Source organism: Cydia strobilella, chromosome 9, assembly GCF_947568885.1.
Source record: "Cydia strobilella chromosome 9, ilCydStro3.1, whole genome shotgun sequence".
Classification (NCBI taxonomy): Eukaryota; Metazoa; Arthropoda; class Insecta; order Lepidoptera; family Tortricidae; genus Cydia; species Cydia strobilella.
Genome location: NC_086049.1, coordinates 13,008,184 through 13,025,179, shown reverse-complemented (window position 1 = coordinate 13,025,179; position 16,996 = coordinate 13,008,184). Strand labels below are relative to the sequence as shown.

The 16,996-nt window shown below is 36.9% G+C and overlaps 2 protein-coding genes across 2 annotated transcripts in view; one reads left to right on the top strand and one right to left on the bottom strand.

Moving 5' to 3' along the window:
- LOC134744391 (extracellular serine/threonine protein CG31145) overlaps window positions 1–16,996 on the top strand; it is a 113,215-nt gene that overhangs the window by 3,114 nt on the left and 93,105 nt on the right. The gene's annotated exons all lie outside the window — the stretch shown is intronic.
- Window positions 10,309–14,108, bottom strand: LOC134744339 (uncharacterized). Its single transcript, XM_063678112.1, has one exon. The coding sequence runs from the start codon at window positions 13,153–13,155 to the stop codon at window positions 10,333–10,335; it is 2,823 nt and encodes a 940-aa protein (XP_063534182.1). The 5' UTR covers window positions 13,156–14,108; the 3' UTR covers window positions 10,309–10,332.

Below are 16,996 nucleotides of genomic sequence, written 5' to 3'. Positions count from 1 at the left end.
TTTAGCGTGTATTCAATTTTTCTTAAATTTTCTTACTGCTTAGGTACATATTATTTGAAGTGTAAATTATAGTGACCATACATCGATTTTTGTAACATAGTTCCGCTAATATTTAGTTGGTAACTATTACATACATATATATATATATATATATATATGACAGTGATGCGATAAACAAGTTAAGGTGGTGCTACTATGAGCCAAACCTTTCGTATATGGCATTATTATGCTACATTATTTAGTTGACTCGCTTCGTTTTGTATTACATAGGTAGATACTTAGGTACTATAAGCTAGTTTTATACATATGTATATCCGCGAGAAACTCTAGACTGCTACTTTTTGCTTCTCAGTCGGATGCGTTCCAACCGCATTGTAATCAATAATTAATACGTATACCATTCGGCTATTCTGCCAGAGATGTGTGAGGTGCTTAGCAGAGCGAGGTCAAAGCTAAGCTAACTGATGGGTGGCGCGCGGTTAACACTAATGCTGGGCTTACATGAGCTTATTGAGTCTTTCAATGTGTTAGATGCTTACACTGCCTACTATTTATTAGTTAAAATGCACGAGTGCAAGGAAATATAAGCTAATCCTAAGGATAGGAATCTGACCCCGACAAGTACATACTTTAGGGCTTTAAGCTAAGTCTACTCTATATATCCATAATTGTTCTTATCTTAGACATCTTTAGCTAAGCAGCAGAGTACTGTGGATAAGCGGCTTTAGAATGGAACCGGTGGCATACGCCGTAAATTGATTTTAACGCGCACACCGCATGCGCATTTTTTTAATAAGAAATGTTGTTGCTATCGCCTTCCTGTGATCGTGCTTCATTGATTAATTCATTATTTCTCCGTTGTGATTGAATTAAATCGAACTGGGCAGCACACGCTGTTATATAATCAAAGCATGCGCGGTTCAAAGTATAAGAGTTTTCGGACATCTCAAAACGCGCAGTGTTTTCTTCCTGAATTCAGTGTTTCAAGTTATGAGCGAGTGGCCATAATGTAATATTATCTTAAAGTTAAATATTAAAAAATCTATACAAGAAAACAAGTATGTATTTCTAAAGGTCACTCATCGTAATTAGTACAATAACTACCTACATAATAACTAGAAACTAGAAAATTACATTAGATATAGGCAGGTACTAGTCTAATTTATATGTTAGATGGTAGGGGTTTCAGAAGACGATATTTTTGAAACTCAACCTTATTGGCAACTAAAAGTTTCATCATGACTATAAGTCTGCCTGCACAATGCCTAAATTGTTAATTTTAAATGTTAAACATTACGAAATTAAGGCTTAGTGCTTCTTAACTACTCATGGCTTTGTCTACCAGAGGTTACCAACCTGTTTGCGTCAGGCCCCCCTTGGTGCAAATAAATATGTATGTCCCGCTTTATCGGCAAGGTATTTTCCACGGCTCTTTTGCCATATCGCTGCGCCCCACTGGTTTCTCTCTAGGATATAGATCTTGCCATTAATAAACCAAGTCCAAATTTAAAAGTTTATTATTAGACTATGCGTGGCTAAAACCTCTAAGTTGCCGCTTCATCTCACATCTTCCGTCGGCACATTAATGCAAGCTGCTTACAATGGCTCCTCGACCATACTTTAAACACGGCGGTGTTTACAAATTGTTGCATTACAAGCAATTTCACAATTGTTCGCCTCGATTTGTTTGTTCTAATTATTCGGATTTTTCCTTTGTTTCTTGGGCTGTTATCGCATTTCTTTGCAGGAACTTTTTAGTCCGAATTTTTAGTGTTATATAAAAACATATACAAAACAAAACTAAATTTACAAAACAGTTTGTTTTATAGTATTTTTTTATTTAAACCATGTAACATATTGACGCGACTCTATTATAATACGGCTCTACCCAATAATAATTATACACGAAACCTTTTTATTCTAATGTGAACTCTTATTAGGTATTATAAAAACAGTCAAGTTCGAAAGCTGAATGACTCTCCGGGAGTTATTATACGGTGTATTATCGATTTATCGCCGAATTTTTACTGTTTTATTGACCGCCTTTTTTTATTCTTTAAAATCACATCAAGTTCGAGGTTTAGGTACATGTTTTTGCGATAAAGAGATACAACAAATAAAAAATTACAAACTTTTCGGGTATTTAACCGTCTTTTATTTTGAATTTAATTTTATTTGGGTCAGCAATATAAATATACATACACTGTAAAAATTTGAACTGTCTATCTGTTGACGATTCTTAAGATACAACCTGCAGAATAGACCGTCGGACAGCGAATGCTTAGTAGGTTTCCGTTGGTCTTCAGGTACGGGACCCTAAAAGCAAAATTAATCCAAACACAATTTTTTTATTGGTTGCGCCCTAATTTTTATGTCCGCGTTACGTGTCATTATATCTATCGTATTTTAACAAGTTACCTACACGTTCGTTCCATTTTCTAAATTGTAATTAGTGTAAAGTGTGTTAAGTTAATAATAGTGTGGATGATCCCCTATTATTTTTATCCATTACACAGTGTAAGCTCATGTGAAGTGACTATTATAAACGTATCACACTCAGAAATTGAACTCACATAATAATAACATTAATAACCAATATCATTAACTTCCTGTTACCACTCAAGTTAATGCACTTGTATTTATTTAGCAATTATTACCATTGTATGTAAGATTCAATAAATGTAACCATAGGTAGGTACTATAATTTATTTTATGGACACATATTTAGTCATTGTGTCCATACAATAAATACAACCTAATTTACATGTTACTGTCTAGTGCCTATCTTATGTACCTATGATTTTCATCATCATCTTCCTAGCGTTATCCCGGCATTTTTGCCATGGCTCATGGGAACCTGGGGTCCGCTTGATATTACTAGTCCTAAGAATTGATGTAGGAACTAGTTTTTACGAAAGCGACTGCCATCTGACCTTCCAACCCAGAGGGGGAAACTAGGCCTTGTTAGGATTAGTCCGTTTTCCTCACGATGTTTTCCTTTATCGAAAAGCGACTGGTAAATATCAAATGATATTTCGTACATAAGTTCCGAAAAACTCATTGGTACAAGCCGGGGTTTGAACCCGCGACCTCCGGATTCAAAGTCGCACGCTCTTACCGCTAGGCCACCAGCGCTACCTATGATTTTCATAATGCAATATAGCTAATCAACCACTGTATAACATTACACTCAAAAGCAATAGTAGATTGTTAACCAAGGGATGAAAAGCCCTCATTTCTGCCGAGGTATTTTGGCGCTCGAACGCAGTGTGAGCGCCAATAGTCCTAGGCTGAAATGATGCCTTTCACCCGAGTTTAACACGAGTACACTCTACTTTTCATTTCGAATACGCTTAAAGTAAAATGCATGTGTTTTTTTTTTAAACATGACCAAGTATAAATTTTTATAGTATTCTTTAAGGGTACTTTCAGTTAACAATTTAGGCAAAAGTGTCGTAATTTATGGAATGGATAGTCAAATATCAGAATGGAAATTGTATAAAAAATCCATTAAAACTCAAATTTAAATTGCTTATCGTAAAAAAAAAAAAAAATCGTACTTCGAACGTAAAATGCTCTAGTGCATACACGTATCATTTTATGCACACCTTTTAGAACAACAATGACCCTCTTTCAGAGCATGAGAAATGAAAATTATATAACGGGTCACTACGAGTATTAGGTATGTACAGACATGGCCATAATAATTCTCAATTTAAAATTGATTGTAGTCAAATAGGCATGAGGCATGAAGCTTTGGACTACAAAAGAAAGCCATTATCATCGTGCATTTGCACAAAAAAATTCACAGTAAGAAAATAAAGTAAGAAGTTAATTTAATTAGTTATCTTAGATTAGTATCTGAGTTGTGCAGTTGGTAGTCCAACTGCACAACTAAAAAAAACTGTTCAGAGCGCGCTACAAATATTAAGCGGTTTTTAATATTGATGTCATGTTAACCGACATTATATGTAGGTACCTACTGCAGAGTACGAAATTGATGTACCCGCTATCCTCAATTTGCAGGTCTAGTAAATTTCGGGGCCGCAAATGTACCTAATTGTGCAAAAATATTTGTTTAAATGACATTATTATGGCGAAGTAATATATGCTGTCAATCTTTTGAAATACAATCTTAGCAATTTTGTGAAGAGTAGTATCGGTCGATTAGACAAAGTTCTTAGCTTTTTTTGTATATCACAAGTAAAATACCAATTTGTTTACCCAATTTACATACTACCCAACCTGTCCAACCGAATTGCCATATTAAGAGGCCGGTGTCGATTTTAGTCGCAAAAATGTAAAATTGATAGATTTAGTCAGTGAAATTGTACACCTTTTGTTACCTAATTGAAATAACAAGTACTGGTTTCTATTAGCGCATCTTCTTATCTTACCTTTTATCAGATCAATTTGTTGAAAACAGACTCACTAAATTAGTAATGTTTGCTTTTCTGATGGACGTTTAGGTAAACGCGCGTAAAGCACTGATTTTGTCACTCTTATTTGTAAATTTCGTAAAGTTTGGACGGCTAAGCATGGTAATTTTGTATTACACATATCCTGTACTTGACGTTTATCAGACTACATTTTTATTATTATGACTTTAAAGTAGTGTAAATGAAAGTTAGACGAAATCAATTTTCTCCAGAAATTACTTCAAAACAAGTGACAATTTCTATGAAAATCGACTTAATTTCAACGTAATTTTGATACTTAAACAATCTACAACATTTGTTGAAACTATTTTTATACATCAATTTGTATAATTCACCACCATAAATTTTTGATGAATTTTTAAAAACTGTCCCTTCTTTTCATATATTACCGGTGACGCACGCTTGCGACCTCATTATTAAAAGGCAAGATGAGAAGACGTGCTAATAGAAACCAATACTTGTTATTTAGATATTACGTAACAAAACGTGTATAATTTCAACGACTAAATCTATCAATTTAAAATTTTTGCTCCAAAATCGACTACGGCCTCTTAATACAAAACCAAAATTGGGTAGTTGATCTGAGTCATCTGAGCGCGTAGGCCGTAGCCAACGTGCCAATCGTTAACGCTCCGTAGCGTACCTGTCGTAGTCATCTCTCTCTCTATCACTCTTCCACACTAGTGCAGTGCGAGTACGACAGTGACAGTTGCGTTTCGTTTGCTACGGAGCGTTTAACGATTGCACGTTGGCTATTGGCTACGCACCCTGTCATTTTAGTATGTTTAATATAAACGGAATAAAGTAGCAACTGAGACTTATTTTTTTAAGCTTACGTTTAGTGATGCCAGATAAATCAAGTGTAGTGGCAATGTCGGTAAGAGTCACCAGAAGTGCACCATAACTGTTTTTAATTTAAGCGTATGACATTTTACGTTATCGTATCGTATGTAGTCGACATCTAACCAGCAGATCGCCTCAGATGTCACATTGGTAGTCCGAGTCGCCTTTATAATGTCGCTTTGGGTATCATACTTAGTAGTACTTCTGTGAGCTTTACGGCTACCACGACTTTGACACTCACATATTCACTAACGTGAGCGTAACTTACTTTCTATGCATCTCGCTCGTACAGGCATATTAGTGCGGGCGAGATGTATAGAAAGTAAGTTACGCAGACCTTAGCGAATAGGTCAGTTTGATAATGATAAAACAGTCGTGTTAAGGCTACTTGTAACTGTAACGACTTTGTCATTAAGTTTTCGGTCATGATGTCATCTTATGACTCATGAGCTGTCAAAAACAATGTGTTATTGCGTCCCTGACTCACAACTCTCAAGTAGGAATTTACAAAAAAAGGAAAAATCTTTGGGTACCGATACCTATATTATATTGCGGTTGCTGTGGTCAGACGTTGTGGTTGCCGTGTGTGTTAGGCGTCTTCGCTTTCCCGTATACAACTGCTCATACCATTACAGTTTGTAGGTTTGAACGCGGAAGTAAGTGACACTCCTGCCTTGGTGAGCTGATGTGACCACAGTTTTCTTACTGCAAAATACGGACACGATCATATTAATGGAAACCTATTTACCGTGCCCATATCGCGATTCGTTTGGTGTCTATTTGTTACCTTAGATTCCTTAGAATAATTTTGCAAAAGTTGTTTTTAAATAGCATAATAATTTGATAATATTGTAATTTAAGTTAGCTTTTTCCATGCTTATTTCGTAATACCTAATTTGTACTTAGTAAATATTTTCTAAAACCAAATCAAATCTATTATGATTAAAAGTATACAGTTAGGTGTTTAATATACAATCATTGCAGTAAAATAATAAGTAGCAAAAAATTTACGTATAAACGTAAAATATCAGTAAGTTAGTCACTCAACCTTCAGACTGGTCCGGTTAGCTACACTTCCGTGCCGGGCTTTAGAATCACGAAACAAATTCCTTCTCTTTAACCAACAGGTGCTTAAATTAGCTTGACCTATGAACCTATCAAAACCTAATTCATCAGTCTATTGTTACAAAGTATATTTTTTGCTTGTTTCATTCCTGTTCCGAATTCGTGTAGGTAATATTAGTCTTCTAACATTTTACAGGAATCATAAAATATATTTTTTTGTAATCGGTCTAATAACTCGATTTTCATGGATATTGTGAAACTTTTACGTAAGTTTCCTAAAATAAAGACTAAGGGTCGGTTGCATCAAACTGTTTGTCATCGTTAAAGAATTCGCTAAACTTTATTGTATGGAAAGCTTCATAGTAAACCGCCGCGGCGCGCCGGATGACGTTGATCAGTCTGTCAAATGCGAATGGTGCAACTGGCACTAACTACAATTACTTTTGATACAATATGTAAGATTTATTATTAGTTCAGTAAGATGTCTTAGTAATTTGACGCGATGACGATAGACAATTCTTAATATCAATTTACTTATATATGTATGTATATGGTATATATGGGTATGAATATAAATATCTAATATTTAGGTGCATATATTTATATATTAATCTTGAATCTAAGTTGTATTGTACAATTGTATTTCACAAAATAATTAAGAATCAGATGAAGCAATGCATTCAAATGAAACAAAGTCCATGTAATTCGCGGTGCGGCGCCAATGTACCGCTAGACAAGTCATGCATACGATATCTCGCGATGCAAAATTTAGACATCTAGAGAAAGTGATGGATTCTTTGACGCCAACCCATTTAAATGAAGCGCTAAGGCAAAATTGGAGAAATTAAATAGCTTTTACATGTTTTAGTGGGGTCAGGGTTAAAGTACAAAACAATTGCCTAGCTAAGTAGAATAGCAGCAGAGCACGCATTTACTTTTACTTTGAATGCTAAAGGTTGTTATAATGCCGGCACAGTGTAGTGTTTAAATTGGTGGCATTTAGTTCAACTTTTAGAAAATAATGCCTAAGTAGGTACACCATACTGGAGGTAACCTAATGGGGCAGTATTAATTCAACAGTTTCTGGTAATGTTTTTGCGAGTCGCATCAAACAATATTTACTTTTACAATCTAATCTTAATTCCTCAGCTATCGCGTCAAAGAGTAGAGCCCTATGTATTTGTATAGCTATCGAAACCGAGTCAGCCTTTTGTAGCTACAAAAGTAGTCTAGTCAACTTTTTGAATATTGATGTTTAGGTTTAGGTAACTACTGAAGCACTGAACTAAAATGTTCAATGTTGATTTTTGTGACATACCGACCTCTATCAATAATTAACCACTTTTATATTCACGTTCACTTGCCACAATGTCGCCCGGTAAAGAATAATTGCTGCTGTGAATTTAACTCAAGGATTACTTAAATATTTTACGAAACGGTCTATCAAAGGCAGAATGTTTGTCTAATATAATGGTACGTCAAACATTGTCTGTAGAAAGTAAATGGGCTCTCTTTCGATTATCTCGGTAAGTTAAGTGCCAATCTAAAATTTCTTGATTGCCGCGAAGCTCTGTAATTTTCGTTCGTAGGACGTCCGCCGTTGCGTTTGGTTGATAAAACTAGAGTCAGTTTATAAAACTGCAGGTTTGAAGTCATACTTCCTTAAATATTTTTATAGTTCCATTAAGAAAATTAAAAGGTTAGAAGAAATCATATTGACAAAAGAATAATAAGTACTTATAAGTATTGCTTTTGTTTGAAAGATGTAATAATTGGCATTGTTGTAGGTACTTCTGCACAGTGCACTTCATCATTATTATCATCCTCGATAGTCCACTACATCTAATTTTAGCTGTATAACGCGTAGGTTTAGTTAAGAACCTAAATCATATAGAATCCCTTATCGTAAATATTTAATGAATGATGCCCCATTTACAAGCAAGGACCGGAAAACCCCTCTTTAGGCCTAAGCCTATCAATTCGGTAACCCAATCAATTTGGTTATCAAATCATATGGTAATTAACCTTATTTAAAGGTTACCATATTAGAATGGTTAGCATATTGAAATGGTAACCTTAACTGTTAACTAAGTTAACTTCACGTTAACTCCAAAACCCTATGGCGATAGGGTTGTAGCAACTGATTTTCACGGAGTTATGGTAACCTTTATCCGTGGCTTATTGTTTGGCGACATTTAAACTTGTTTGCTATAGTATAGAGCTCTGATCGTAGTTGCATTGCTGATCGTGAACTGGGAAATTATTGGATACTGATTTTTTTGGTATAGATCGAATTGTCCTAGTTAGCTAAAATGTAGTTCTGTTGCTTCAATTTACCAATATAGCACAACATTAGGTGTATGTACATATGTAGGTACTATCGAACAGCTGGATTCCCATCCCAATGTGGAACCTTTTCACATTAACATGTCAGTGGCATTACATAGACTCGATTCAAGTCAGATATAATTATGTATGTCAGTATGTTTAAATTTCTGTATTCCACGTATTTACTAGTGGCTCTGTTAACTGTCAAACCACGCGATAAGGTTAAAAATGTAAAAATAAAAAGTATTTACTGTGTTGACTATCTGATATGACTATCACAGCGCACTCACAATGGTCTTAAGTGCCATTAAACCCTACTGGCACTTACGTCCTTTATACCGATTTCCACCATTTTTATAAATTACAAGGAAATAAAGTGAATATTTACTTTTCTAAATCGCCAGCAACCGTGCTGGTCACGTGTCGACGCCTAAGCCTCGATGAATGGCTCTATTCAAATAGTTATTTTTTATTTATAATCACTTGTTCGCATTAGAGTCACTCGTGCGCAACGTATCTGCGGCAACAATGCCTCTATAGAGAGATTTGTGTATCTCTTTTTTTTTACTTACTCTACGCAATCTACGCATGTTTGTAAAGCCTGACCAGTAATATATGATCATTGTCAAGAGGGCGCTTTTATTTTCATGTATAGGGTGACAGTTCAATATAGTATGAAAATATTAGTTCCAGTGAAATTCCGCAACATGGCGCGTGATCATATATTCCTGGCCAGGCTTTACTCTCTGCGATATGCTCACTTTTATGTTTTTCCGATTTACAGTCAGCATATTTTCCCGATATATGATATCTTAGAATTTGGTATTTGACATTATTTCAGGTATTTTACAATGTTTAAACACCCTTCTAAAAATCGTCTACCTTGAGTTTTGGCTGTGTTCGCGACTGTGACGTTCGCCTTGCGGTTATGCCTAATATATTTGCTTAGTCGTCACTTACATATGTGACAGTAGCCAGTTGTCAATATTATATGTAGTATAAAAAATATGACCACCATGTCAGAAGCAGAAGTGGCTAAGTGGGACAGATGTTTTCTCACATGCTGTTAATCTCAGTAACTTATTAATAACGTTCTAGTACCTATTCAGATCATTTTGAACACCGTGCTTCTAACTATATATAGGTTTGACTTATTTAACTTTTCCCACCTGTAAGTAAGTAATTATAACGATTATCCTTAGTGTGTCCTGCGTCTCGTGTAGGTATAATAAACACACCTAACACGGAATTGCTTTTAATATGTACTTACCAATCCGATTAGCGCGATCAATAACTTTGTAATAGGCGTTATTACTACAATCCATTCTGTGGTAATAGGCTACTGAGCTTAAAATATCTATCACAATTTCACTGTTATCACGCCGCGGTTGTTACCCAATGCCGTAAAATAGATAAAAAACGAAAGTGAACATTACGTTTACTGTGGTCAGATTTGGGACAACTTTTGTGGTCACGGTCAAATGGGCTTTTAAAAAAAAATTAAAATTCATTTAATTCGAGTATCTGATGTGACTCATAAGTACATTATACAAACATTAAACAAAAACACAAGCATTAAACAAAACACAAACATTAAACAAACAAACTACAAAAATTACATAAAGGTAGGTAACTGTGGTAAACACATTGACACCCTTCATCTATTTCTCAATGTGTTTACCACAGTGCCGCCGGGCGTATGAAGTCCGCAGCAAAATGTGATATACGGACAAAACTTGTCCGCAATCATTTCTAGGACGCTGTTGGAGCTGGCGCGGACGCGTCGCACCAGGGACGCGGCTCGCAGGCGCATAGTAGCTTTAAAACACGCCACATGCGCCTCCGCAAACATCCCTGACGCGCTGCAATATCGCGGCAGCCCCATCAGCGCCCTAAACGCGTTATTATATTGTACTTGTAGGGCCTTATACGACTTCAAGGTGAACTTTCGCCACAGACTGCAGGTGTAAAATGTCGTGCAAAAAGCTCTGAACAATGTCACTTTACTTTCCTTTGAGCACCGAGCAAATCTGCGTGCAATCATATTAGCTCTGATCGATAAGGCCCTACGTTCCCGTTCTATATCAGCATCGTCCTTGAGGTCGGCAGTAACTAAATGACCTAGATACTTGTACTGGTATACCCTTTGCAGGGCAACCGTGTTTAGTTTGATAGTAGGTATTACAGATGGTATTTTAGACTCGACCCCAAACACCATGTACTGACTTTTATTCACATTATACATGAGTCCGTGCGTGTGTGCATAATCCTCACATACTTTAAGCAACCTTCTGATGCCACAGACTGACGCACTCAACAGCACCATGTCGTCGGCATAGCTCAAGTTGTTCATACTAACCCCGTCTATGTGACAGCCCGCATGCATGCTGCTGAGCGCGACAATAAGCTCATTTATATATAGGTTGAAAAGTGATGGTGAGCTCAACCCCCCCTGCCTCACCCCACATTCCAACCTATACGTCTCAGACAATGTACCTGCCCATCTCACGTTGTTGATCTGGTTTCCATACCAATATCTAAATATACCTATCAGATCGGGAGCTAAGTTAATTCCCTCTAGTTTCTTCCACAGTATATCGTAGGAAACCAGATCAAACGCTTTTGATAAATCTAGGTAACAAGCATACACTGGCGTATTCCGGTCAACATAATACGCGGCGGTATGCTTAAGGCACAGGATAGCACTTTCAGTTGACAGCCCGGGCCTGAACCCGAACTGATTGTCATGCAACAAAAGGTTTTTATTCAACTGCGCATTAAGCACACCGTCCAGTACCTTTGCCATAACAGTAGCGAGCGATATCGGTCTATAGTTATTTTTACTAGTTAGGTCTCCTGTCTTATTTTTCACCACTGGTATGACAACGGTTTTTATTAAGTCGAGGGGCAGGTAAGAATGGGATACGCACAGAGAATAAAACATTGCAAGTACACGCAGGATATGACGACCAGCACACCGTAGATGCTCCACACTGAGGCCATCGTGACCAGGTGACTTACCACCAGACATGGATTTAATGGCTTTGGCTACCTCTGAGACTGATATCCTTGTCGCCTGTCTATCCACAATAGCCCCAACGCAGGCCCCTCTTTCCCGTGACGGTGTTATGCTTGGTTTCACAATAAAGTGGTCTCTGAATATATTAGCAATAGTCTCATGATCCGCTACCCCTTCAACGCTCGCCGGCGGGCCAGGCCTAGCATTTAGCTTGCTAGTTGACTTCCAAAATGCCTTAAAATCTTTTTTTGCGTGTTGTGACGCTATTATGTCCATTTGTATTTGATTTTGATGATCTTGGCACCATTTCAGTCGAGACTTGAATATACGTCGACTTTCACACATGTTATTGTACTCAGTGCCTACTACAGGTTTGCCACTACACACCCACACAAGAAATGCCTGCCTCGCCCGCCAATGAGCATCTTTCACATGTCTGTTCCAACCCACCATACGATTTCTATTCTTTTTCTTAGGTCCCCCATTTCCCTTACTAACTATAGCAGACTGGCTGAGTGCTGATACAATGTCCCTATACATGTCATCTAAGATTATTTTATGATATGGGTCACTACAGCATTTATCACCACAATGAATAAAATCAGAAGGAAAATGGATATTTCCTAACCTGTTATCGCATTCTTTTGTGTATGCCGCAATCTGTTCTTTTGTTCTCTCCCCCCATATTGCGTAATTAGTGTTATTTAGTGGCGCAGCAGTTATTCTAGGTGTCAATACACCTATATTACATTCCACTATGAGGGAAAAGTGGTCAGACCAGACCACGTCACACTTAACATGTACATTCCGAACAGAACGTATAGCCGATTGTGTCACAATACAGTGGTCTAGCCAGCGCCTAGACCCGTGCGCCTCACTGATAAAAGTGTAGGTATCAGAAGAAAGCCCTAATCTGTTTATATCAACGCACACCCAGCCCTGTTCATCACTATAGGTACTTAGTTCCGTGAAAAATAACTCACCTGGATGTGCGTTAAAGTCTCCTAAGATATAAACCGATTCCACTTCACATTCATCCACTAATGCACTCACCGCGCTAAGGCAATCCGTGAACTCGGGTAAATTGTCTGAACAATCCGTGGGCATGTACACACAGACAACTATAAACGGCCGATCACTAATTACTATTTTAACCGCACATATGCGTGGATTACTACACTGTAACACTGATACGCATTGAAACAGATTACTTCGCCACAGAAGTGCCACTCCGCCGTACGGTCGCCCTTTCAGCATACCAGAGGATGTGTCCACCGAAGATGTTCCCGTAAACGAGAAATCGCTGCTAATATTGCCTAAATATGGAATTTCAGTAGGTAATAGCCACGTTTCCTGCAAAGCAATTATATCGGAGAATTGACAAAGTTGTCTAACGTAGTCGACTGATCGTTTGACACTTTTACAATTAAAACTAGTTAACTTAATTGTGCGTTGTTCCATTGTTATATTAAATTATGTAGTTGTGCCGCCTTCAGTCGCAACTCTGTTCGTATATCTGTGCTTGAAATGCACAAATCGCCTAAATACAATGTCTTTAGGCCACAGGCTAGTATCAAGAAATAATGGTAATTTACTCTCGTATACAAAAAATTTAAAAGCCTTATGACTTTGTTTCTTTTTCATTATGATTTTTTCTAAGGTGACACTTTCATTAGTTTTTCTTTTTATATAATCTATTATGTCATTTTCATTCGTATCCTGGTGTATTTTTGATATAAAGATAGGAATCTGTTTCTCTGCCGCTCTGAACTTGCTGTTGATATCACAAGTCGCTGTTCCCACCTGTCCATTAAATCGGTTTGAAGATTTCTTTTTTCGGTAAGTAACTGTTTTCCATTCATCCCTCTGTTTCTCATGCAAGCACTCTTTGCTTATCGCATCACTGTTGCTAATCATGACGTTTTGTGCGCCGGAGGTAGAACATCTGATCGCCTGACTTTCCGTTATTCGAAGCGAACCGGTTTCGATTTGAGTCACTTTATTTTCCTTATCACTCTCGACGGCCTGTATATTACTCGTACTAATAGATTTAGATATGGATGTAGGTTCCTTTGGAGCAGATGACGATGACTCATCCAAAATGGTTCTATATTGCAGATTATCCTCCTTTTGATTTATAGGCATTGGCTCATTTTGTTTCATGAAGGTGGCATTATCGTTTAGGGTTGAGTTGAGATGTTGTGACATACCATACGGTCCACTGTCTGCTTGTAAACACCAAGCACCCCTTTTTACATTAATAGTAGACAGAGGAATATGCGGTGGAGACGCATTCCTATAGGATAGTTGCATTAGTTGCATTTCATTCCTTAAATCCTCCAACTGACCTTTCGTGACATAGGTATCCTTAATAGTGTTGATTTCATCCTGGACCCGCAAAAGGTCCTTTAAAAGCTTGGGCATTGCAAAAAAAAATAGAAGATGGTATGCTGTCTATGTATTAAATAATCCACAGACAGGTGACAATAAGAATGTTTATTTTATGCGCGACATCGCGTGATCTGTGATTACGTCTTGTTGTGAGTGCGTGTATATAACGGCGGTTATCTTTCGTGTCTTTTCCGTGAATCAATTTATCACGGTTGCTTAGAATACGCTCTCAGCTCAGCTAATGATGTATGGTATACAATACATAAACAATAGACAATCTTTTTTATTTTTATTGCCATAAATTTGAAAATTTTTATTGCAAAGGCAGGCAAGAGTCTGTTTAGTCTAACGAACAATATTAAGAGGGTCTCTATTGTGCATGTTAGGATTGTTGGGTAAGTATAGTCCGACAAGAAATTGTACAAAATAAACGAGGGTGCCACTTCCTACGTAACTGTTACATTTTTGACGTAAAATGCTTAGGTAAACGAGGCAACAATTTAGTATGGATTTTTTTTAGTTCCATATAATTTAATTTCTACTATTTTATGTCGTACTATACTAGCATTATATGTACTATTTGTAAAGCATCCATTCTGCACAGAAGTTATTGAGAAGCTAAGGCTGAGTAGCTATTTGTTATTAGTAGCTTCTTGCACGGTAGCTATTGGTGACCTTTTTAAAAATGTAATTCTTGAAAATTTATCTGATATCTAAGTTGTTTCCTAATTACGGTAATGTCACTTGCTCTTTCTAGGCGATTAGATAAAAAGATAAAAGATGTTTATTCGTAACGATCAAAAAAACATGTACGACATTGTACTTGTACAGACAACAACAGCAAGAAAAGAAGAAAATATTAAGTGTGCATCACGAAATGGACCCAACTCAGCATTATGCTAGCTATAAAGCCAGCATTGGTCTTCCGTAGGGTCCATTCGGTGATGCTACGACAGATAATCAAAACTTGATTAGTTGTTAACTAAACCATTAAGCAGAACAATTGTTAACGAGGCTTATTGCAATCTCATTTTAGTTTTAGATGACTTTTTACTTATCACGGTATTCCAATTTAATTGGATAATTAATCAAGTAATGCGAAGTCACTAAATATATTTTTATATCGAAGGCCAAAACTATTAATTAGGTACTTATTGCTAATAGTTAAAACTCTTCCCACTGACTGGTTTTCGCGTAGGTACAAATCAAGTTGTTTTGCTCACAGTTTTAGACCGTAATATGCGGCATTTCGTGAAAAATGGCGATGTTATCAACGAACGTCCTAATTCTGCTAATCGACATGGAATAAAGCATTTGCAATTAGTAGCAGGGGCCCGTTTCTCAAAGCTTGTAACTTGTAATATAAGCGGATGTCACTTTTTGACAGATTTTGTTAGAAAGGGACTTCCACTTGTATTACAAGTTACAAGCTTTTGAGCTTTTGAGAAATGGGCCCCAGCAGTTCTATAGTGCGACAAACAATAGGAGAAATTAAATAAAATGGAACTAAAACATTTCCATACTAAATTGTTGCCATGTTTTAGCATTTTACGTCGAAAATGTGACAGTTACGTAGAAAGTGGCATCCTCAATAATTTTCTACAATTCCTTGTCGGCACCTGTCACCACCTTGTCACATAGAAATGGTTTACATGTTCATATTTCTATTGGATTTATCTTTAAATTGTATACCGTCGCTACTTTTCTTTACAGCAGATGTCAGATAATTAATGTCATTACCGGGTCTAACGCGATTAAATTTCATTATTTTACCTTTTTCCGACGTTTCAGCTAGGTTGCAATAGCGGAAGACTGACGTCCCAGCAAAATGTCATTGAGATATTGGTAAACAACAATAAACTACCCGACATTAGTTTTTATAAATGTTCGGGATAGACAAATACATATATCTACTCGCTGAAACGTCCAGTGTTGAAGGGCTTTTAAGTCCTATTTACAGGTGGAGAATATTTTGCTATACTTACATGAAATCGTGCAAAAAACACATGTTTTGCGATGTCCTATTGAAAAAGTGAGGTTCCGCTTCAGACAGTCGTTGTAATAATTAAAGATAGTGACAAAAAAAAACTAAATCAACCCATCGCAGAAACAATCGAGTGTGGTCGCAGTTACCTACTGGCAGTTGACGTCAGTAATTGGAGACAACCGCGGCATGACCGCAAGGTTGATTCATATATGTCCAATATACAGGGTGGCTAAAAATAAGTGTATTCCTGTTACCAGCGAGGTTTTGGGATTATACTGAGCAACTTTTACTATGGGACCAAGCACGAAAATGCAAGAAAAAAATTTACCCTCCCATAGAAAATGGACCAGCCAAAATGTATGAAACATCCAAAAAAAATTTGCGATTTCGGGGTTGGTCCCATAGTAAAAGTTGCTCCACCGTGTATACGTGCGTACCGTGCGTATATATGTATACACTATATATAGTCATACAGATGTATGTTAACCATACTTAACTAAAATTAAACATAAAACAAACATAATCATGGTCAGGGTCGCCAAACGGCTTTATTTAGATGATTATTACTTTCTTCTCATTACGTATTCCGCCGGAGGTTTATTCTGATTGTAATAACAGGTTATGATTTTTTTTATGTGATTTATCCTCGATTAAAACGTGTAATATCTTTTATATTTAACTACAATTTTGCATCAGCAAAAGATTGCGTTAAGGTGGATTGCAACAACGCTAAAGTACCTAATAAGATTAGGGATGCATAATACAAGAGGCGTATTTACAATAATGGCCCCGCCTACCAGAAGTAGCGCACGCGTGTTTGTTTAGTTATTTGATGCGCAGCATTATACACAGATTTAGCCTCTTTTATTATTAATGAAACTTTTCTGCTCCGAATATGCTTGAAATTGAGTATTACTTTCGTGG